At 58.1% G+C, this 22,283-nt stretch overlaps 1 protein-coding gene across 2 annotated transcripts in view; it reads left to right on the plus strand.

Annotated features, from left to right (window-relative positions):
- Positions 1–22,283, plus strand: part of TSPAN11 (tetraspanin 11) — a 60,259-nt gene that overhangs the window by 32,051 nt on the left and 5,925 nt on the right. For both annotated transcript variants that reach the window (XM_036252453.1, XM_036252454.1), the window contains exons 4-6: positions 7,011–7,202; positions 19,842–19,916; positions 20,753–20,857. In XM_036252453.1, the coding sequence (XP_036108346.1) occupies positions 7,011–7,202; positions 19,842–19,916; positions 20,753–20,857 (372 nt within the window). The remainder of the gene's footprint in view (positions 1–7,010; positions 7,203–19,841; positions 19,917–20,752; positions 20,858–22,283) is intronic.

Below are 22,283 nucleotides of genomic sequence, written 5' to 3' on the forward strand. Positions count from 1 at the left end.
GCTAGTAATGGCACCTTGGAACAGTCACACCTCTCTGGGCCTTAGTTTCTTCATCCAGAATATGAAAGGGTTGAGACATGATTCTTTTCCTCTGTTCTTTCCTTCCCTCCCTCCCTCCTCCTTCTGCAGGGAGTTATCCCAGGGAGTCATCCGGCATCCACCATGTGGAGCACTCTGCCGGGAATGCTAAGAATGAGATTTAACCAAGAGGCTAAAAGGAGAGACAAAGTAACAAATACAGCAAATAAGCTGCGATGAGTGTAGCCATAGAAACCTGTACAAGGCATGGAGCTAGTAGGGAGGACAGAAACCGATTTGCTGGGAGTGGGGGCAGCGCAGCAGAAGCAGGTTCCCTCCGGGTTTGAGTGGGGTTTGAAAGAGGAACAGGTGATCTTCAGCTACCTCCCAGCTCAGTAAGTTCCAGGGGATCTGCTTTTATTATAAAGGTAGATGGATATGGGAGGGGAAAGTGGTGCTCTGATTTATTTATTTTATCAGGGGCTCTTTAAAGTCAAAGAGCCAAGAAAAGAATGTCTTGCAGTGGAAAGTGGCCTTTAGCATAACAAGCTTATCCTTGAAGATTCAAAGCAAACAGAACTGACCAAGGCCACAGGAACATGGGGCAGCTGGGAGAAATGCTACCCAGGTACTGGCAGGTGTTTTGCATTAATAAGGTGGCTAGCAGTCCCTGCCACAAGCTCACCTGTGCTGGAGGTGGGGTGGTGGTGTTGGGGGTGGTTGGAGTGTGGTCCCCCCACCCCCGCCCTGTGAGCAGAGGGCTCAGCATACACCTTGGGGGCTACAGCCCTGGGTTCAGCTGATTCTGGGTTTGGAATGGGGAGTCATTCTTTAAAAGCGACTCAGCCAGCCCCAGGGGACTGAGCCTGGCTCCAGGCCTCTCCCTGAACCCCCACCTCTCCCTAACAATGTGAATCACCTTGTGGCTAGTCAGGGTCTTTCCACCCAGTCACCTGCAAGCAGCATGGAGCAGGGACGGCGTCAGGCTTGGGCCCACAAATGGTCAGAGTGGGTGCGCAGTGGGTGCCTGTTGAAAGAGAGAAAGAATAGTGAAGCATTAGGCAGGCACCAAGAACCCGCCGGTGCTACCCCAGGACGTCACAAGGGCTTCCTAGGGACCGCAGAAAAGTCCAGTCCCCTCTGAGACTCAGACTCCCCCTGAAATTAAAAACTGCCAGAAAGCAAGGAAGAGAATAAATAAGGTTGCCCTACAACCCAGCCTACGGAGGCAGCTCCGGCAGCACAGGGCTTAGTTTCTCCAGCCCCCCCCCCCCCCCCCCGCGCTGTTTCCCCGGCCCTCCCGCTGTTTCCCCGGCCCCCCTCCCGCGCTGTTTCCCCGGCCCCCCTCCCGCGCTGTTTCCCCGGCCCTCCCGCTGCCTCCCGCTGTTTCCCGGCCGCCCTCCCGCTGTTCCCCGGCCCCCCTCCCGCTGTTCCCCGGCCCTCCCCGCTGTTCTCGGGCCCTCCCCGCTGTTCCCCGGGCCCTCCCCGCTGTTCCCGGGCCCTCCCCGCTGTTTCCCGGGCCCTCCCCGCTGTTCCCGGGCCCTCCCCGCTGCCTCCCGCTGTTTCCCCGGCCCTCCCGCTGTTTCCCCGGCCCTCCCGCTGTTTCCCCGGCCCTCCCCGCTGTTTCCCCGGCCCTCCCGCTGTTTCCCCATCCTGTCCCTGTTTCCCCAGCCCTGTCCCTGTTTCCCTAGCCCCCTGCGCCGTGTCCCTGGCCCTCTGCACATGTACACAAAGGCTGCGTGCGGGGCTGGCGATTCTGAGGGGAGCACGGTGAGGTTCCTACTCCTGCCGACAGCTGCGCCGAAGGCCGAAGGCCGAGAAACTCCGCAGCCCAGGAGAGCCGGAGGCGGGAGAGCAAGGGCAGACGAGAACAATGGGAGAAAGATGGGAGCTCAAGAGAGATGAGAGCTGAGGCCCCGAGAAGCCATCGGGGAAGCTGGGGCTTGGACACTGCGTTGGCCCCTTCGCCACTGTACTTTGTTACCATCGTTTTGGGCACCTGCAGTGTTTAAGGAAAGCAACGATCTAGTTCATAGTCACTAAAGCCCACGGGTCGAGGAAGGGAAGTAGCAGAAGGTGGAGCCAAAAGTCAGGCTAAGGCTGGATCTCCAAGGGCCTCAAGGCCACCGGGGCTTAGTGCTCTGGGTGCTGCGGAGCTCGGGGCAGTTCGTCGTGGGGAGTGCCCGGTGGTTCAGCACTTGGAGCACGACAAGCTGGCCCCTGGGTTGAGCAGAGGCCAGGAGGCCGACAGGGGGTGGGGGTGGGGGGGGGGTGGGGGACCAAATCCGGGCAGTGCATGGCATGGCTCACCAGAGCTGGGTGGGTTAGCACTTGACCCACCGTCTCTGCTTGGACAGGGGGGAGTCCATAGTGACCGAGGGTTCTGGTCTGAGCTGGCAGTGGTGCTGTTAATGAGACCAGAGGAGTGCTGATGACAAGTGTGGTTCTAAATGGGTGAACACACGTGCTGCCCAGAACCCTTTTAGCATGGTGCTTACATAAGTGAGCCACACAGCCACCCTGTGCCTCCCCTCGCACTGCAGACAGAGAATTCTCCTTCCTGGGAGATCCCCCTTCTTAGAGCCCCACAGTCCGGGCCCATCTCCACCCCACCGGTCCTCCCCCAGGTCCCAGCACAGAAACTCTTATCCTAACAAAGCAAAGTCCTGCAGTTACTTCGCACTCTCTGCCTGCTTTCTCTCTGGCTGCAGCGTGATGTCTGTCAGGACCCAGGCTTGTATGACTGTTCAGGCCGTTCCTTCTTCCTATATGACATGAGCCACTTTTTGGAAATGTTTCTTTTCTATACATGGGAGGTTCCTAAAATCACACAGCATGGGTGACCTGCCCTGCCCCCCTGGCCTGCCTGTGTTCTCATTGGTAAGAAGGCCAGTTTCACCTTCTGCAGGGTTTTCTGGCTAATTGGCCACAGGCTCTGAATTTGAAAATGTAGTTAATACTCCACAGAAAACCAACCTAGTTTCTGTAAAGAGCCAAATACTGTTGGATCAACTTAATGCAAATAGCTGTTGAAATAGCTCTTTGGGGTTAGACCTCCCCCACCCCACTCAGTCCTGCCTTCAGTCCCTTGCTGCTGCTCTTTCGGCTGACCCAGGCAGTGACAGCCGTGAACCTCTGGGCCAGAAGCATCTTGCTGGACGTGTATTGGCAGAAGGTTGTCCCCTAGTAAGTAACAAGGACATTTTACCCATGTGGCAGGGACCTCAGAGGTCACCTCATCCAGCACCACCATTTTACAGATGAAGAAACTGAGGTTTAGAGAGGCAGAGCGTCTGGCATACAGTCACATGGCTAGAAAGGGACACAGCCAGGGTGGCACCCAGGTCTGCTGACTTCTGCCTTCCCAAGACCCTCTGGTGACCCATTCTGAAATTTAGCAGCTTTTACTTTTACTTTTCCTGTCCAGAGGAAAGGCTGTTTTGTAAAGAGCCGACCAAGTCCCAAGCAGGAGAGCCCTGGACTTGAACTCCTCTTGGTCCCGATGACAAACCCCACTCGGTGTCCCCTACAGATGCTACTTCTCCATGGGATGTGACACCCCAGAGGAGGGGAGGGGTCCCCAATGACTCATACTCACCTCCTGATTTCTTCTGTCCCTCCAGATGCCCCCAGACCCTCCCCTACAGCCAGGGACCCTGCTGCTACCCTAGGTGACCTGCAGGCTCTCCCTGTTGGCAAGATTCCAGCACTTTAAGTGACAGGCAAGCGCTATGGAAGAGAGCAGCCTCTCCTAGTGGGATCAGTTCTGCTCCTCTCCTGGGGCTGCATTTCTCAGCGCCCCTCCCCCCCCAACTCCTTACTTGGAAGCCATGTATTTTTCTTCCTTTCTTGCATAATCTGATTTTCATCCCTTTGGACTAAAAATTTTGCTCATTACTTCACCTTCTACACTAAAGCTCCTAGCAAAGCAAACACCCCAACACAGAGAGAACAGGATGGAGTGCAAGTCCTGAACAAATATCAAAAGCTCTCAGAACACCTGCCCCCAGGCTAAGGGGCCCAAAGCTTCCTGGAAGCACTGTGGCCTGTGACACTCAGCACAGCACCACCTACTGGGGGAGAGGGGCAGGACACTTTGACCCTCTTAAATCCGACATCTACACATTGGTTCTCAACTGGAACCACCAGGAAACTTAAAAAAGTATTCATGTCCCATCCCCTGAGATGTCACCGGGCCTGGGGTGTGGCTTGGGTTTTTCAGAGGCCCCCAGGTGATGTGCAGCCAGGCTGAGAAACACTGCTGTAGAGGGGTGACGAGGCGGAGGAGGGCTCACTTTGCATGACAGATGGGGCTCCAGCCCCCAAACCTGAAGGCATTCTTTTAAATGGATGACCATTTCTCTGGGCAAAGCATCAGGTTTTTTTTTCAATTAGATTCTCAGTGGATTCCATGTCCCCCAACTGATGAAGTGTCCCCAGTGCAGTGCAAATGTGCCTCTTAGGTGGCTCCAGACCCACTGCTCAGCCGTGGGGTTGACAAGCCTGATGGATAATGGATAGTGCGCAGGCGTCCAGAAAGGGCCTTCAGCAATTAGAAATTAGATCAACTCAATGTGGTCACGTCGACTGTTTCATGCTGCTCAGAATCTCTTCCTGGCACTCTCATGTGCCTTTGATTAATAAAAGATGAGAAACGAATTATTACTTAATTAACACACTGAGTTTGGTAGGCAAAAACCTTCCAACATAAGGTCCATGGGGAAAAGTAATCAAAGGGGTCCTTGGTGGCTACAGATTGGGAACCACTGATCTAATACAAGCCCCTTATTTGAGAGATGAAGAAACTTAGCACCAGAGAGGTTAAGGGACTATCTTGAGGTCACACAGCTAGTTATGCAAAGCTGGGACCCTTTCCCAAGTCTTCCAGGCACGCTGTAGGGGTCAGAAAGAAGATGTGCAGGATGCTTTGCTGGATACTCTCACTCAACACAATCCCATGGACCGGACTCAGGAAATTTCTCACTGGTCATGGAGGTCGTGTGGGCCAGAGATAACATACACTCTCCAAGAATTTGCGAAACTGTTGTAGTCCAGGATTTCATCGAAGCTAAGACACCATCAATTGTAAGATATATCATTGTTTGCTGTACCACTAAGAAAAAGTACTGCCAAGTATAATTGCAAGATACCATTAATCACAAGAAACATGTTGATTTTCGAGATGTAAAAATGTGAGGAAAAAATTGGAACTCAATTGTCGCACATTAGCTTCTCCCACTCTGTTCAGAGCCTCCCGGTCACCTGGTTTTCTTACCTGCTGGAGCTGCTATGGGGTTGAAATGGAACTTTGAAGAAAACAGATTATTTAAAAAGCAGAAATAGCCTGGCCAGTGTGGCTCAGTGGTTGAGCATCGACCCATGCACCAAGAGGTTGCTGGTTCGATTCCCGGTCAGGGCACATGCCCAGGTTGTGGGCCTGATCCCCAGTGGGGGGCATGCAGGAGGTGCCAATCGATGTTCTCTCTCATCGATGTTTCTTTCTCTTCCTCTCCCTCCCTCTCTCTCTAAAATCAATAAAGAAAAAATGTATAAATCAAAAATAAATAGAGCAGGTGCAGTCCAATCTGCGAGGTCCAAGGACAAAGTCCTGGAGTGGCCCTCAGAAAACCTGAGTTTGAATCTCAATTCTGAAACTTCCCAATGTTGTCATCTTGAGCGTGTTCTTATTCTCTCCGAGCCTCAATTTGTTCATCTGCAAAACAAAGATAATGCATGCCCCCACATCCTCGCACAGCTATTGCAGAACTCAGATCAGGTGCCTAGTGCATATTAATGGCTGAGAACTACCTCCCAGGTGCTCAGCTGATGCCCGTGACTCCTGAGAACAGAGAGCTGTTAGACAACGGGGCGGGTCATGCAGAGTCGTCCTGGGCTGATGGGAACACCATGCAGGGTGAACATATGTGGACTGAGGCCAGTGGGGCTACTCTCACTCTGGCCACACTCAGGACCCCTGAGGGAGCAGTCTTCACCCATCTGAGGAAGAGAACTCATCCCTAAATGAGGCAGGGAGACCAGGAGCTAGGCAGAAGTCTGCCTTCCCAAGCTGGCAGAAACGGTCAGAGGTCCCAGGGGTATTGCCCCCACCCAGACCCTGGGCAGGCACCCTAGTAGCCCCTTCTGGAGCACACACTTCTGCTGAGCTGAACAGCCAGAGCAAGGGTTGCTCAGCCCCGCTGCACAAAGAACCAGGCAAGGAGCCACCCAGCTCTGTTCCCAGGTGCCCTTCCTCAGGGTGCACCCCTGACCTGCCAGTCAGCAGTGTCTCGTCCCTGCCCCCTTCTCAGGGCTGAAAGGGCATCAGACAATTGGCAAAGAAGACTGTCTCCTGCTCAGCCCTCCCGGAGTCCCAGACAGACTCCGGCTGTGGCACACCTGTCCTTTCAACCCTGGAGCTCTGTCCCACTGCGCCTGCCCAGGGGAGGCCCTCCAGCAATCAGCCTCTCCTCTGGGAGCCTCCCTTTCTTCATCTGTAGGGCAGAGATGAAAACCTCCAGTGCCTCCCCCACGGGCACATATAGGGGTGGAACGGGAGGGTGTGAAGTGCCCGCCTGAGAATGTGGACCAGAGGAAGGAGCGCTCTGGGGGAGGAAGGGCACAGGGTGGCTGGGAATCGGGGCGGCGAAGGGGCTCACAGACAGAGGTGTCCCACATTGCAGTCGTCTCCCCTACCTCTCGGGGACAGAGACTCACAGGCAACGTGGTGAGAGGCACGGAGTTGGGAGTCACACCTGGATGCAAACTCCGCCCCTGCAACTCAGGTGTGTGCCTGTGGACAGGTCCCCGGCCTCTCCAGGCCTCCCCAGGCTCCCATTTCCTCCTCTGTCAACTGGGGACCCACACTGTCCTCACAGGGTCTTTGAAGGACTAACTGAGATGAAGCAGAAAACGTGCTGGGCTGCAGGGGGCGCTCACGGAACCGCACCTGGGCCAGCCCAGCGCCACCGCCTCTGATTCCGGGCTCCCTGCAGGTGGGTGGCGCCGCGGTCCTGGCCGTGGGCGTCTGGACCCTGGTGGAGAAGAGCGGCTACCTGAGCGTCCTGGCCTCCAGCACCTTCGCCGCCTCCGCCTACATCCTCATCTTCGCGGGCGCCCTGGTCATGGTGACCGGCTTCCTGGGCTTCAGCGCCATCGTCCGGGAGGACAGGAGCTGCCTCTCCACGGTGAGTGCCGCAGGTGGGAAGCCTGCCCGGGCCTCGGGGAGCCGAGAGAGCCCTCACCGCCCAGCCTGTGCCCCCAACCGGCTCCCGCACAGAGAACCCCACCTGTGACGGTGGCCCCTGCCTGCTCCCTGAGGCCTGGGCCTGGCTGGAGGGGACGGCTGCCCTTGGGTGGGCTGTTTGCCTTAGTCTCCAGGGTCTTAGGAACTAAGCCAGGAGGGCGGTCAGTCCTGGCACAGCTGCTGCCCCCCCTTCCCTCCCCCTCCCTTCTCTCCTTCCAGATTTTATCATGCTGATTTTCAAAGCTATGACAAATGAAAAAATGTCAATGAAACTCCATGTCCCATCAGACTCAACAACACGCATCTCAGAGCCAGTCCGATTCTTCCGTACCTGGCACCTCCCCCACCCCACGTCCTCTCTCTTCATCTGTAAATATCTCAGTGTGTACCTGCAAAACTTAAGGGTCCTTTTCTAGAAAACATAAGGACAATATTATTATCACACCTAAAAACAATGAACAGCCAGCCATTCCTTAATATCATAAAATAACCAGGCAGTTTGAAATTTCCCCAATCGACCCATAACTGTCTTCTTTTAAAGTTTGTTTGAATCAGAATCTAAATTAGGTCCATGTATTAAAATTGGTCCATTTGTCTCTTTAGGTCTCTGTTGGTCTCTAAGCCTCTAAGCTTCCCCATCAATCTCTCTCTCTCTCTTTTTTTTTCTCTCCCTTGTGATTTATTTGTTGAAGGAACCAGGTCATATGTGCTATAGTTTCTCCCAGTCGGGCTTTTCTGATGACATCCTGTGGTGCTATTTAACGTGTTCTCCTGGTACTTGAGTCTAGGAGCTCGATGGGACTTGGGTTGGGTTGTTTGGACAAGAGTGTTCATGGGTGGCGGTGTGGGCAGCACACACGTCCTCCTGGGAAGCCGGCCCAGTGTCGGGATGCCAGCACGGGCTGCGGGGCCAGAGCCAGCGTCCAGTTCAGGACCAACCCTCTAACGCACATGCACTTGCTGCCTGGACCAGCTCCCCACCCTCAGTCTCCTCCTAAAGCCAAGACCGGTGTGGGCAGGGGGGACTGTAGAACATCAGCAAGGAAGGGCAGGGCCAGGGCCAATCCAAGTCTCCACGAGGAGTCAGGGGGAGCCTGGAAGGAGTCATGGTGGGGAGAAGCCCTAAAGGTTGTGCCCTCCCTGCCCTGCTGCCCCGGGCCCACAGTCCACGTGAGACTCCCCTTGGCAGTCTCGAAGGCCAGAAGGAAAGCCTGAGGCTCAGACTGACAGTGCTCTGCCTTCGGAGCCCCTGATCACTGCCTCCCCTTCTTCACTCCCTTCCTACACGACCATTGGCCAGGCCTGTCCCACCACCTGGGCCGAGCCATTCAGAAAACAGTGTCTCCAGTCACAGCCTGACATAGTCCGAGGCCTGCGTGGGGGGACCAGGCCCTGTGTCAGGGCTGTGCAGGGAAGAATGGACACTTAAGGAGGGCCAGGGCCTGGGACTTGCCTGCAGACCTGGTGCACCTCTCTTGCCCCAGCTTCAGAGGGTCAGCAAACTGAGGGGCCTTCTCATCCCCCTGGGCCTTGAGGCGGGGCTGGTACAGGGACAGCTGGACGGGCAAGGTACCTTCCTTCTCAGAGTCATTGTACCTGCTGCCGCATTCACTGTCATCTCACACAGAACTGAAGAATTCTCTGGTCCAAACATAGAGAGGCACCAGCTCAAAAGGGAGGTCAGGAAAAAGTGCGCACACACACACACATGCATGCACATGCACACACATGCATGCACACACATGCACTCTCGTACACACGCACATATACATGTTTGCGCGCACCCACACACATACATGTGCGCACACACTCACATGCGTGCAGCCCCCAGTCCAGGAGTGTGGAGCAAACCGCGAAGCTTGGAGTCTTCTCCCCTTGCTTCTCCCTGCCGCCCTCTGAAAGGCCCAGAGGTAGAATTGGCGCAAGGACAGAGCACAGGTGAGGCTATGGGTCCTGAGCGATGCATTTCCTGCCCACCAGCCCCTGAGTTATTGAGCACTTCATTGTTTTAAACCAAGAAGTTGGCTGTTAAGACCTTTCCTGGGCTCACACAAGCAGGACTTTTACAACCGAGGCTCCCATTTAGAGACCAGCGGTGTGGTTCAATTAAGGCAGCTTAGAAGTGTTCTGTTTCCTGGAGGTTCCTTCCTGGCCTCACCGCATTTTTTCAACGTGTGCCTTAACTTTCTTTTGAAATCTTTAATCAGCTAAAGGCTGGAGGAAACTCCAGAGGAGAAATGCAATAAGTCTAGCTCTGTAAGCTCTATTATAAGTGGTCCCCCTGCCCTGGCTAGTGTGGCTCAGTTGGTTGGAGCGTTACCCCATATACCGAAAGGTTGTAGGTTTGATTCCTGGCCAGGGCACATATCTAGGTTGTGGGTGTGATCCCTGGTCAGGGCACATACAGAAAGCAACCAACTGATGTTCTCTCTCACATCGATGTCTCTCTCTCTCTCTTTCTCTCTCTCTCTCAAATCAATAAGCATATCCTTGGGTGAGGATTGAAAACCAAAGTGGTCCCCCAAGAGAGGAAAAGATGAAAGACTGGGCATCTGTATTAGGTGCATCCAACTTGAACCGGGGAAAGGGAGAGGCCTGGTATCAGAATTTCCCAAGAAGCACCTGCAGAGAGCTGTCCAGCTCACACAGGGCACAGGCCTGTCCTGCCCAGACCTTTCTCCCCGCATGTCTGCAGCCCCTCAGAGTCACTGTCCCGAGAAGGAAAGGTCCATCAGGAACAGGAATAGCACATCCCGGCTGGCGCTTGAATGATGGTCACTTGGCATCGAAAACCTGCAAAGGGGACGGGAACGGGGTTTAAATTATTCACACCAGCTCTTCCTTTTAGGGAAGGCCACGTAAGGAAGCCAGATGGTTCAGGCCATCTAAGCCTACGGCCGATGACCGGACAGAGGCCACCCTGATCAAAGGAAAGGGATATTTTTAGAGTTTTGAATATGGGCTCAGGAAACTGTTCTATCTGAAGCCTGATGAAGATTATGATGGATGGCCCAGGCTAACCTGGGTCTTTGTCAGGAGCTCTTTTATATTTATGGGGCAGATTAAAAAGTAAGAAGTTCTAGAATCAGTTTCTGAAAATGAGGGGACGCCAGACTGTAACACTCCCATCAAATACATCCAGCTGTGGTTAGCTGCACAACGAGGCCTAGACTGAAGGACTAGGGCTGGGAAGCAGGTTGTCATGGGGTTTGCCCAATGTGCCGTGGGACCTCAGGGAAGCCACTCAGCCCCCCTGACCACCTTGGTATCCCCATCTGTATATGGGGTGTGGTATGAGGGGAACGAGGAAGTACTTTAGGTCTTAGGAAATGAGTTGCCACATTATATAAAAATCATAAAGTGTGGCTATAATTACATTACATCACCACCACGATGACCAAGCTCCTTCGAGAAGGCATCTAAACAACCGGAGTTGTTCACAGGGCCTCCTCCCAGGGCCCCCACAGCTGCTTAGCACAGAGAGAAAGAGACTTGGCCAAGGTCACGTGGCCAGGAGCTGGCAGAGCCCAGCCAACGCCCAGGGCTTGCTCCAGGGCCTTTTCTGCTGACCCAGGCTGGCCTAACGCCCCTCCTACTGGGTGCCTGCAGCACAGGGGACGAGCGTCCCTTCTCCTGACTCAGGCCCAGGGTTTGCCTGCTGGCCGAAGGCTGGAGCACTGAGGTGGGAACTGGGGGTCGGTGACCCAGATGCACTCACAAGTGAGGGCCTGTCAGGGTGCTGGCAGTGTGACAGCAGTCAGCTCCGTCAGTGCGCCACGGAGAGCATTTGGACCCAGGTGGAGAAAAGTTCAACTCCATTTACGTGGGTGGGTATCGCCCATAGGGGGCTCACTATCTCCCCACCCCCAACCAGGGCCCTGAGCAAGTCTCAGAGCAGGGCTGACCCAGGAGGGTCAGAGTGTGTGTGCGTGCGCGCGCGCGTGCGAGTGTGTGCGCGTGCGTGCAAGTGCGCGTGCAAGTGTGTGCAAGCGTGTGTGCAAGCGTGCGTGTGCGAGCATGTGTGCATGCAAGCATGTGTGTGCGCGTATGCACACCTGTGTGCGCGCGAGCGTGTGTGTGTACATGTGTGTACATGCAAGCAAGCGCGCACGTGTGTGTGTGTGTGTGTGTGTGTGTGTGTGTGTGTTGCAGGAAGGCCGGGGATGGCAAGTAAGCAGCATCTGTTTGCATCCCCAGTCCAAGAGTTCATCTGGGGAATACACACTGCCTTTCCACCCTTCAGCTTTCTTTCCTTGGCAGAGTCTGAGTTTAACCACATAAATGGGAAGAGATGAGCTACAGTGCCTGTCACCTAACGAGGCACCGTGGTCACTGAGCCTCTTGGGAGAGAGGAGCCTTGGAATAGATGATCTCAACAGCAGGTAGTCCTTCAACCAATTATTGGGAAGCCCACAGGCCCCTGCAGATGTTTTTCCTTCCCAGTGACATTTCACTCCTGTCGATGGTCAAATGAACCTATTGCACAAGAACACCCCCCGCCTCCCATGGCCTGGCAGTGGAGAAGCTGATCTGGGCGGGAGACCCCTCCTGAGGCCACCACAGCACTTGGAGGCTGTTGAGAGCGGTCAGTTCCCAGCTCGGCCCTTAAGGGGCTGACGGGAGAAAGGGGCTTGGAGAGGCAAGTCAGTCATTCAGAGGATCACTGCACGCCCCACCCTGTGCTCCTCACCAGGGAGCCGGAGCTGGCTGCGTTCATTCGCTGCCGAGAGCCATGGCGGAGGAGAGGGCAGGACCCCTCAGAGCTGCACTCCCCACACCTGTGGGGCCAGGTCAGGCGTGGGGGCTGGACAGCTCTGGTCAGCTCCTCTCCTGCCAGGTCCTGGCACTGGCTCTGGGAAGCTTGCCTCCCTCTGACACTCAGTGCCCTGCCCCATCAAACTATGCAGTCACACTAAAAAATGAGACCCGGGAGACAGAGATGGCGGCCAAAGGTCATCTTTTTTACTAACAGTGGCTCAGAGTGTGTGGCTTTATCTCTGTGGCGGAAGCCTTAGCCACCCCTCAGCTCCGTGCCTCACTGGCACTGCACGGTGGAGCGCAGAGGACGGCATCCCGAGGACAGGCTGTCCCGGGAGGGCAGGGGGCCTCCCCCAAACAGGTCAGAGCGGCAGTGAGTAAGAAAGGGAGAGCAGTGGGTGTTCCTCCAGGGTCCTTGCTGGGAACAGGACGCCAGGAGAGGGGGCGTGGTCCTGACCCTGCACAGACAGGCGGAGTGGCCGCACCAGACATTCTTCCCTCCTAAGCCCCACTTTTTACACAAAAGGCCCAGAGAGGGTGAGTGAGTCGCCTAGGGTCACACAGCATCTTCACAGAGGAACGCTGGGCCCGGACTCCCAGACCAGGGCGTCTTGTATGATGTCCCTCTTCTCTGACCAGCACCGTTCTGGGTTCAAGCTCCACCTTTCTCAGGCTGCGGGGGATGGGCCCGATCACTGCCCACCTGTAGCAGCAAGTTTTCTATACGCAGCAGTTTTTACAACCGGTTAACTTCCACCACCTCCCTCTCCCTGGTTTTCGGCAACTCGTGCACCATGTTACATTGATGAGGCTCCTAATTCATCGACCTCTGCAAGCATCTCCAACACATTTCCAGAATCCCCTGCTCTGCTGGGCACAGAAGGGGAGGAGACACAAAAGGGACTGAGACCCGGTTCTTGGCTTGGAGTCTAGAGAGGAAGACAAAACGCCTGTATTAAAAGACAAAGGCTGTGTGGGGGTTAAATTCCTGTTTGAATTTTGTCAGCTCTTGCCTGTCTGAGCACTAGGACTTCTCCTAACCTCCAGGTGAGACAGGACTCCCTCCTGCTCAGCCCTCCCTTTCCCCCATAGCCAGTCTGTTATCGTCACCCTCGCCATCCCGTCCCCCTCACCGTCCTCTGTCCCCCCCGGCCCACACGCCCCTCCTGTTCCAGGCTTGTGCACAGGCGCCTGCAGGCTCACTGTGTCCCCCCAGCCTGTGAGAAGACAGCCGCAGGAGCCTCCAGGCCCCAGGGGGCTAGTAAGAGGCAGCGATCAGTCACTTCCCCACGCCCGAGTCCACTGGACCGCAGCATCCTCCAGTTCCCTGGCTACGTGCTCCCAGGGTGTGTGGCGGTCATCCCTCAGCCAGCTGGCCAGGCCCTGCTGTCCGCTCTGGAACCCGCTGTCTCAGCCCACTCAGTCTGGACCCTTGGCAGTCCTGACCTGACAGCTATGGATGCATCTCTGGCTTGTAGTTCTAAAACTGTGTTCTCCTCCCATGAACTCTCACCGTGTGATCTCTGCACCCCCAGCCCTTTGGCTGGGGCTTTGGGCGGCCTCGGCTGCATTCTCTTGACGTCTCTTGAATGGCTCCTGCCTCCCAGTGACCTGGTTTACTCCTGCCCTGCCCTCTTCCAACTTCCCCACTCCGTCAGCCGGCGTTCCTCACCCCAGTCCGGGTCCTCTTCTCTGCTCCCAACTCCTTGGGCCAGGACTGGGTATTGGCACCAGCCACCGGCCAGAGCGCTGTCCTCCCGGAACAGCCCAGGTGCAGTGGCTGGGTCCCAGCATTCGGCCTGGCTGTGGGTGGAGGGCCCGGCTGCGAGCCCTGGGCTGGGGCCAGGAGGGTAGAGGTCACCTTCATCCTTCCAGCAGTGACATCTCGTTGCAGGAATGGCTTGAGGTTCCCAAATCCACATCCTCTCTTTGTGCACAAACAGGCCAGGCAGCTGCACCTCTGAGCCCTGACGGCCTCCAGCCGGTGACTAATCGCCAGAAAATCATGCGCCCTGAGGTCACTGCCGCTCGAACGGCTGGCTCCGTCTTCTGTGGGGCTGGTTCCGAGCTGCCTGCCCTCCCTCACCAGCCTGCACGGTGCTCCTCTCTCTCACGGCGGCGGGCAGCCTCCGGCTGGGCTCTTCTCCCGGCCACTTGACCTTGGCAGCGTCTCGGTCCTCTCTTCCTGTGCCCCGCTGCCCTGCGACTACGCCCAGCCTCTGCTCCCGTCCCCACCGCCTGGACACCCCGCCTCGAGGCCCTGACTGTGGCCTGGTTTCCATCTCTAATCTTGCACTTGCTTCAAGTTCTTAAAACTCACCGCGAGGATGGCGGCCAGCCGCCCTGTCTCGTAGAACCAGTCACTCTGCCCCAGAAGCCACACCTGGGCCAGCTTGTCCTATGCCGCGGAGTCCCTCAGTCCCTCTGAGGCCTCCATTTCTAATTAGTCACCATAATGTCACAGTGAGAAACACCACTGCAGACTCCCTGCAGAGCCTCTCATTAAGGCAAGTATCGGTCTGGTTCAGAAAGTACTGTACCATTCCAGCTTCATCCTGGATCTATATATAGTTTTAGAAAATATCCGACTTCTCGTTCACACTGTTCCTTTAAAGAATTGAGGGGAAAAGCTTTGGTAATGGTTTAGGGGAGGAGATGACCGGGTCCCATTGTGTGCTTACCAACCTGGTTCCTTCTCCCTGTGGGGTCCAGCTCGGAGTGTTTCCAAATGGCCTGGTTCTTACTGAGGGCTCTTGGGGCAGAAGCTACGAGAGCTTTCTGTCCACCAGGACTCAGGTGGTCGCTTCTGGAAGGACTAGGGGCAGCCCTCAGAGCAGGGGCAGGCCAGGGACAAAAACCTGAGTGGGCTGGAGGTGCGGGAGGAATTGGGGTGAAGGGGGTCAGGCCCACACCCGTGCCCAGGGCCCGTGAAGACAGAACGAGATACAGGGCAGAGCAGGAGGGTCGGTGAGGGTCAGAGTGCACACAGTCTGGGGAGAGGGACCAGCGTGAGACCCGCTGGTCAGATCGGGGTCCGGGAGATGTCAGCAGTGAGGTCACAGCCAGGGACTTCCAGCTCAGGGGGGGCTGTGGGCCTGGCGGGAGCTGAGGCTTCACGGCTGACAGCTGCGGACCCCATGCAGGCGGCACGGAGGGAGCGAGGCCTGGCTGTGCGCAGGGTGCTGTTTGCACACGGGGTGTTGCCCAGCGTGTGCAGGTAGCTACTGGACTGAGCTCGGTGCGGCTAGGCCGAGTGGGCGAAGGGCAGGCGGCAGGCGTAGCGCTAGAGCTGGTGCTGTGACCCCGGAGCGGAGAGAGGCGTGGAGGAGGGCGGCCTGGGGGGGGAAGCCACTGTGGTGCTATTGCTAGAGGGGCCCTGGTGGAGGAGGGCAGCCTGGCCAGGAGGGGCCCCTGGAGCATGCCAGGTGCTTGCTGGCACTGAGGAATGGGGACTGAGTGGGGCCAGTGAGAGACCCTTGTCTGTGGGAGTTGGGGTGTCCTGGTTTCCCCTTTGTCCCTCCATCAGCACCCTCTCTTTACTCTCCTGACACCTGTACCCACCCGAACCTGCTGACCCCCTACGGAGCTCGGGGAGCCCAGCCCATCCCCCAGCCGAGGACAGCAGCAGGTGCCCACAGGCTCTGCAGCCAGGCCCCCTGCGGTCAGGTCCGGCTCAGCCGTGTGCTCGCCAGCCGCGTTGGGACGAGCCCCCAGCTCCCGTGTGCACGCGCGCGTGGACTGCACTGCCCTGGGAGGGGTGTGCTGAGTGGGTGTGCTCCTGGGAAGGGCTCACCGAGGGGCCGGAGCCTAGAGAGCTGGCGGCCTTGACGGTACTGTCCCAGAACCCACTCCGCTGACAGTGTGCGGACTCCTCCGGGGAAGGACTGATTATTGTGTGTGTGTGCGTGCACGTGTGTGCGTGTGTGTGCATGTGCGTGTGTACAGGCAGCCTCTCCACTGTGTGAGCGCGTGTGTGCGTGCACATGTGTGCGTGTGTGTGCATGTGCGTGTGTGTGTGTGTAAAGGCAGCCTCTCCACTGTGTGAGCGCGTGTGTGCGTGCACGTGTGTGCGTGTGTGTGCATGTGCGTGCATGTGTGTACAGGCAGCCTCTCCACTGCTCCCACTGTAGAAAAACAGCATTTCCTCTGCTTCTCCGGCTTTGTTTCCAACAAGGCCAACACACCTGAGTGGGGTGAGCACCTCCTAAGACACAGGCCAGGGAGAGGGATTCTGGTGGCCCCTCTAGAGAGCCCAGTGCTCGGGGAGGAGCAGGGCCCCCCCTGGCCAGTTAGCTGGGAGAAGGGGGGAGCAGGGGCCCCCCTGGCCAGTTAGCTGGGAGAAGGGGAGGAACAGGGGCCCCCTGGCCAGTTAGCTGGGAGAAGGGAGGAGCAGGGGCCCCCTGGCCACTTAGCTGGGAGAAGGGGGGAGCAGGGGCCCCCCTGGCCAGTTGGCTGGGAGAAGGGGGGAGCAGGGGGCCCCCTGGCCGGTTGGCTGGGAGAAGGGGGGAGCAGGGGCCCCCTGGCTGGTTAGCTGGGAGAAGGGGGGAGCAGGGGCCCCCCTGGCTGGTTAGCTGGGAGAAGGGGAGGGCTCCAGGCCCGTAAATACTGGCTCCTTGAAATATTACACATGGGTATCTGAGAACATTTTACTGACTGTTGTTTAATAATTCAAAATCCACACCAAATGTAAAGGCAAAAGATAATTCCAGAACCTTCTTCTCGCTTCCTAGTCAGTCTATCATCTACCGTTTATGGCCGCTCACCCCCACTGCCCAGCTCATTAGGGACAGCTGCTTCAGACAGCACACTGTCCCCAGGGAAGCACCCAGCGCTCCTGGGATGTACCTGGATGGGTGTCATTCTCTCTGCTTCTCCAACCCTCGTGCGGGTCAGCGTGCCGCACAGGTGCCCCCAACCCTGGGCAGGTACAGAGTCAACCCCCTTACAGGCTTCTCAGGAGCTGGGTAGCCTTCCTTCGATCTGTTTGTGCCTCTCAGTGTGTAGGACTCATGCAAATTGAGCCCCCAGCCAGCCTTGGTTCTCCAGGGGGCCTGCGCTGCGCACTGGAGGGTGTCAGCAGCACCCTGGGCCTCCACCTGCTAGGTGCCCGTGGCATCCCTCTCCCAGTGTGACAACAAAAAAGTCTCCAGCCATTGCCAAATGTCCCCTGGGGGCAAAATCGAGCCAGGTTGAGGCCGCTGACCTACATTAAGCTAAGGTAAAGTCCCCACAGACCAGGACAGATGAGGCTCCTGCCCCCAGCTCCGGCCCACTCTGGCCGGTTCCCACTGTGTCACTGAGCATGCAGTAGACCCAGCGCCGCTCCAGTGGCCCCGTCCCCCCAAAGCTCACGGTCATTCTGGGGAGACCGAGGGTGACCGCTGAAGCAGCAGCCCCCCTGCGGAGCAGGAGGCAGTTCAGATGACTATGAAGCGTGGACACCCCCCCCCCCCCGTCGGGCCTCCAGGGGAGGCAGCGCAGGGCCACCGTCCCTGGCTCAGTCCCACCGGCAGGACCACCACAGGTGGTGTCTTGAGCAAGGAACCAAGGACGGCGGAATCCAGCCCACCCAACGCACTGAGCACCTTCTCGCTGGAGCACAGTGTTCTCATTCACACCCACCAGAGGTCACCCACCCAGAGCCAGCGAGGGGCCGGCCTGGACTCAAAGCCAAGTCAGCTGACATGCCACCATCATCCGTCAGGTTTTCAGGCCCTGTGTCAGACACCCGGCTCCTCAAGCAGAAAGGACCCCCCTTCCCCAGACCTCTCATCAGCCTCCTGCGCACGTGGATGACATGCAGTACCTTCGGGGACCAGGCACACACAGCCCCTTCATGCAAACCCCTCCCCACGGCAGGAGAGTCAGCGGGCCCAGGGGATGTGCCCCCTGGGGACCCTGCCTTCCCCACTTCTGGACCTCCTCTGGGTGCCCAGAGCTCGGAGCACCCTGTGCAGATAGCCCGAGCCTCCACCCAGAGCCTGCACAGGGCTCCAGAGGCTGCTGGGCGCCCCACCCAGTGGGACCACGGGGCCCAGTCCTGGGTGGGACAGACACCCGAGATGTGCAGGCCAGAGGCCTTTCCTGGTGCAGTGCATGGCCTTGCTCTTGGGTCAAAGTTCTTGCTCCGTGAAATGTCCTCTCCCCTGTGCATTCAGTCCTGCCCTTGCCAGGCCCCTGCTGGGCTCTGGGAGCCAGTGGGCAAGGCCAATAAGCCTGTGTACTGGCACTGCCTCTGAAATGGATGGACAGTCCCTGCCCTCCGGCTGTCCCCACCCCGTCAACCCTCGGAGCCCCTGCCCTCCGGCTGTCCCCACCCCGTCAACCCTCGGAGCCCCTGCCCTCCGGCTGTCCCCACCCCGTCAACCCTCGGAGCCCCTGCCCTCCGGCTGTCCCCACCCCGTCAACCCTCGGAGCCCCTGCCCTCCGGCTGTGCCCACCCCGTCAACCCTCGGAGCCCCTGCCAGCTGTCAGCTGTCCTCATGGTGGATGAACCCTGGTGCTTCAAAGCTCACCTACAGGCCCTGCCTCCCGGCAATCCAGTGACCGAGTGACGGTGGGCTGCCGCCCTCATGGCTGGGCGGTGGGCAGTGCCTGGAGGAGGGGAGGCCCTGCCAACCAGCGCTCAGGAGGAGGGCTGCGCTTGCCCAGAGGGCCAGTTTCAGGCAACAGGACTCCCTCTCCTTCCTCCTCTCCCGCTTCCCGTCCCTACCTGTAGCCTGCTGTCTCCCTCACCGTCTCCTCCCAGTCACGTGGGCCCGGCGTGCACGTCCGACCTGTTGCTCCTTCGAGCGCACACCAGGCTCCAGCAGCGTCTGTGCCTCCCTGAGAGTAACGCCAGGTGGACGGGGCAGGAGGCAGGTCTGGCACCACCAGGGCACCCCCGGAAACCAGCAGCAGCAGGGCTGTGAAGCGTGCAGAGCACCCCGAGCCTGGAGCAGGCCAGGCAGTGGCGAGGGAAATTTAGAATCCCCCAGAAGGCCCTTCCCGGGGTCTCTGTGCCGTTCCAGCCCTTGGTTGCGGGAGTCCCTACACTCCAGCCGCACCCCTGAACTCAAACACCCCGCGCCTCTGCGCTCTCCAGGTTTTGCCCATGCTCTCCCCTCGGCCCGGCAGGCATTTCCCTCCTTCCCTGGAAAATGCCCACACATCCTCAGAGATGCCGCTCAGGTGTCACCTCCTCCGGGAAGCCTTCTCTGACTGCCCTCTCCCACCAGGAGCCTCCCACAGTTTCTAGGCTTACCCCATAGTAGCATTTATTTTTTTAATCTTTATTATTGAAAGTATTACAGATGCACCCTCTTTTTCCCCCATTGACTGCCTTCCCCACACTGTTGTCTGTGTCCATTGATGATGCATATATGTATATAAGGTCTTTGGTTGAGGTCTTCCCAACCCCCGCACCCCCCTTTCCTCTGAGGTCTGTCAGTTTGTTCCCTACTTCTAGGTCTCTGGGTCTACAGTAGCATCTCAAACACATCATTGTGATCACTGGCGTGTCTGTCCCCCAGCGATGACTCTGAGGGCAACACCATCTTACTTATGACACCTGGCGGCCAGCAGGTGTCTGAGAGGTGCTGGCGGAGGGCGGTAAACAGGTGGACCGCAGGGTGAGTGCAGAGCTCACCAGCAGAGGGGGTATGCCCAGAGCCCCCTCCACTGGTGCCTGCGGGAAGAGAGGAAGCTGGCCTGTGCGCGGGGTCCCTGGCGTAGCCCCACGTCCCTCGGGGCTTTAGGGGAACATTTCTCACAGAGGCCCTGAAGTACCACCTGCCAGCCCAGACCCGATCCTGGTGGTGACCATCTCTCTCCTTGCTCCTAGTACTTCTGCCTGTTGCTGGTGATCTTCCTCGTGGAGCTGGTGGCGGGGGTCCTGGCCCACGTGTACTACCAGAGGGTGCGTGGAAGTTCTTCCTCACGTACCCCACCGGCGCCCCCAGGACAGCGGTGGAGCCGGGCAGCCGCACGCAGGGTGGTCTTGTCCCCCAGGCCCCAGCGCTCCTCGCTCCTCGGCACGGCTGGGTCCTGCTTCGTGTCCCAGTTCTGGTCACTCTCTCCTCTGTCTGGTGCTGTGATGTCTTCACCATGGGAGCCGGGGGGAAGCGCCCACGGGAGGTGGGGTGGTCCCTCTGCCCTTCTATGGCAAGTGGAACACGGGTGGGCTGTCGGACATCCACGGGGACGGGCCAGGGCTGCGTGCCAGCCGACAGAGACAGCACCCGCCCCGCCTGCCCGCGTGGACGAGGATGAAGGGCCAGTCAGGTCCTCTCCTGCCGGGTGCCCTCTGAATCAGGGGTTCAAGGTCACAGCCAGGCTGATAGTCAGCTGGTCGGGACTGATGACCATGCTGGGTGCTTCAAGCCAGCACCTATAGTGCCAATGGGTGCCCACTGGGTAATGATTGTAAATATTTTGAATAGCCTCTCATAATCAAAATGGAATTCAATGGATATTTAAAAGCACCCTTGTGCCTAGGAGCTGTCTCCTCCTGCAGCCTGTCCCTCAGCCCTGCCCGGACACCTCCACCCCTGTGTTAGGGCCCCAGCTTCTGCACATCATGTCATAGCTCTGTCGGCTGTGCGCCGAGGGTCCCGTCACACTGTGGGGAAACCAGCACATCGTACGGTTCAGAGTACACAGTGCTGTTGAGTGAGCTGGTGTCGACACACTTAGGGGCAGGCCTGGGGGCCCGGGGGGTGCTCTGCTGACCCACCTCCCCTCTGCACCCTCCAGCTGAGTGATGAGCTGAAGCAGCACTTGGCCCGGACTTTGTCCGAGAACTACGGGCAGCCTGGAGCCGCGGAGATCACCACCTCCGTCGACCGCCTGCAGCAGGATGTAAGCCCTCCAACACGGGTTCAGCCCCGACTCTGTCCCTTCCGTCTGTGTGGCCCTGGGCAAGTCACTTTCCTCCTTCACCTGCAGCTGCTCATAGGTGTGAGCGTCACATGTGCACGAATGAGCAGCCCCACCTCCGTGCAAAGTGCTTCTGAAGCCTGGGCTTCCCTCCCTCTTCCTCCGCCCTCCGCCCGGCATGGCTCCACCTGCCGCCTGCCCCTCTGGCCGTCCCGGGGGAACTCCATCTCCTGGCCCCTTCCAGGGGCTGCCTTCCTCCCCTGGGGCGGGGTGCTGGGGACCCCTGGGGCCCCACAGAGGTATTGCCTTTAAGCCGCTGCAAGAACGTGCCAGACGTGTGCCGTCCAGCGCTGGGGACAGCACCGTGGTCTGGCCTTTCTAAGAGGAGTCTCAGCAACCCATCCAGGGGGCCCACAGTCCTGCCAGGGGCGGGGAGGGGCAAACAGACCTCAGACCTGTGTGGCCCCAAACAGTAGCCACTAGCCACACGTGACTACATTTTATATAAAATTCAGTTCCTCGCCCTGGCCGGTTTGGCTCAGCGGTTAGAGCTTTGGCCCACCAACCAGAGAGGCCCAGGTTCAGTTCCCAGTGGGGGCACGTACCTTGGTCGTAGTTTGTCCCCGGCCCCGGTTGGGATCATGTGGGTAGCAACCACTCGAGGTGTCTCTCTCACATCGACGTTTCTCTCTCTCTTCCTCCCTCTCTCCCTCCTGCTCTATCTGAGGATAAATGCAAAAATGTCCTCGGGTGAGGATAAAAAAAACAACAGTTCAGTTCCTCAGTCACACTAAGCTCATTCCAAGTTCCCCAAGCACAGATGGAGGGCATTTCTACCCAGGGGGTGTGTGGGGTCTGTGTCTGCAGTTCTGTGTCTGAGACTGCGAGGCAGCTCCCCCTGCCCCTCGGCTGCTGCCCCTTGTCCCTGCCACCCCACCTCGCCCTGTGGCTCTGCTGCCCTGTACCTACCGCCCGGCCGGAGGCCTCGGCCTTTTCGTGGGAACAGGGCAAGGAGGGCTCTGAGCTCCAGGGGCACCTCAGTTCAGCTGGGGACACCTCCCTGTCTCCCCAAGACTCGCTCAGCTCCCCGTCAGCTGCACAGGGAGGGGTCTCGTCTCAAACAGTGGCCAAGGTCTCCTGTGCACACACAAGTGCGCCCACACCCGCACGCGTAGCCCCTCCCTGCTGCTCAGTCCACCTAAAGCTCAGTGCAGGCTTGTCCGCCTCCCAGGGGGGTGACTGCCCAGACCCCTGCCCTCAGGGCGACAGGCCACACGCAGTAAGTGCTAGTCGGGGGGCCCTCAGAGTGGGGGGAAGGGGCTGGGGAGGCCACCTGGAGCGGCCAAGAAGGGGGCCTGGGTTTGCGAGGATGGGCTAGGCAGGCGGGATGGGGACAGCAAGAGGAAGG

Source organism: Molossus molossus, unplaced genomic scaffold (assembly GCF_014108415.1).
Source record: "Molossus molossus isolate mMolMol1 unplaced genomic scaffold, mMolMol1.p scaffold_m16_p_10, whole genome shotgun sequence".
In the NCBI taxonomy this organism is placed as follows: Eukaryota; Metazoa; Chordata; class Mammalia; order Chiroptera; family Molossidae; genus Molossus; species Molossus molossus.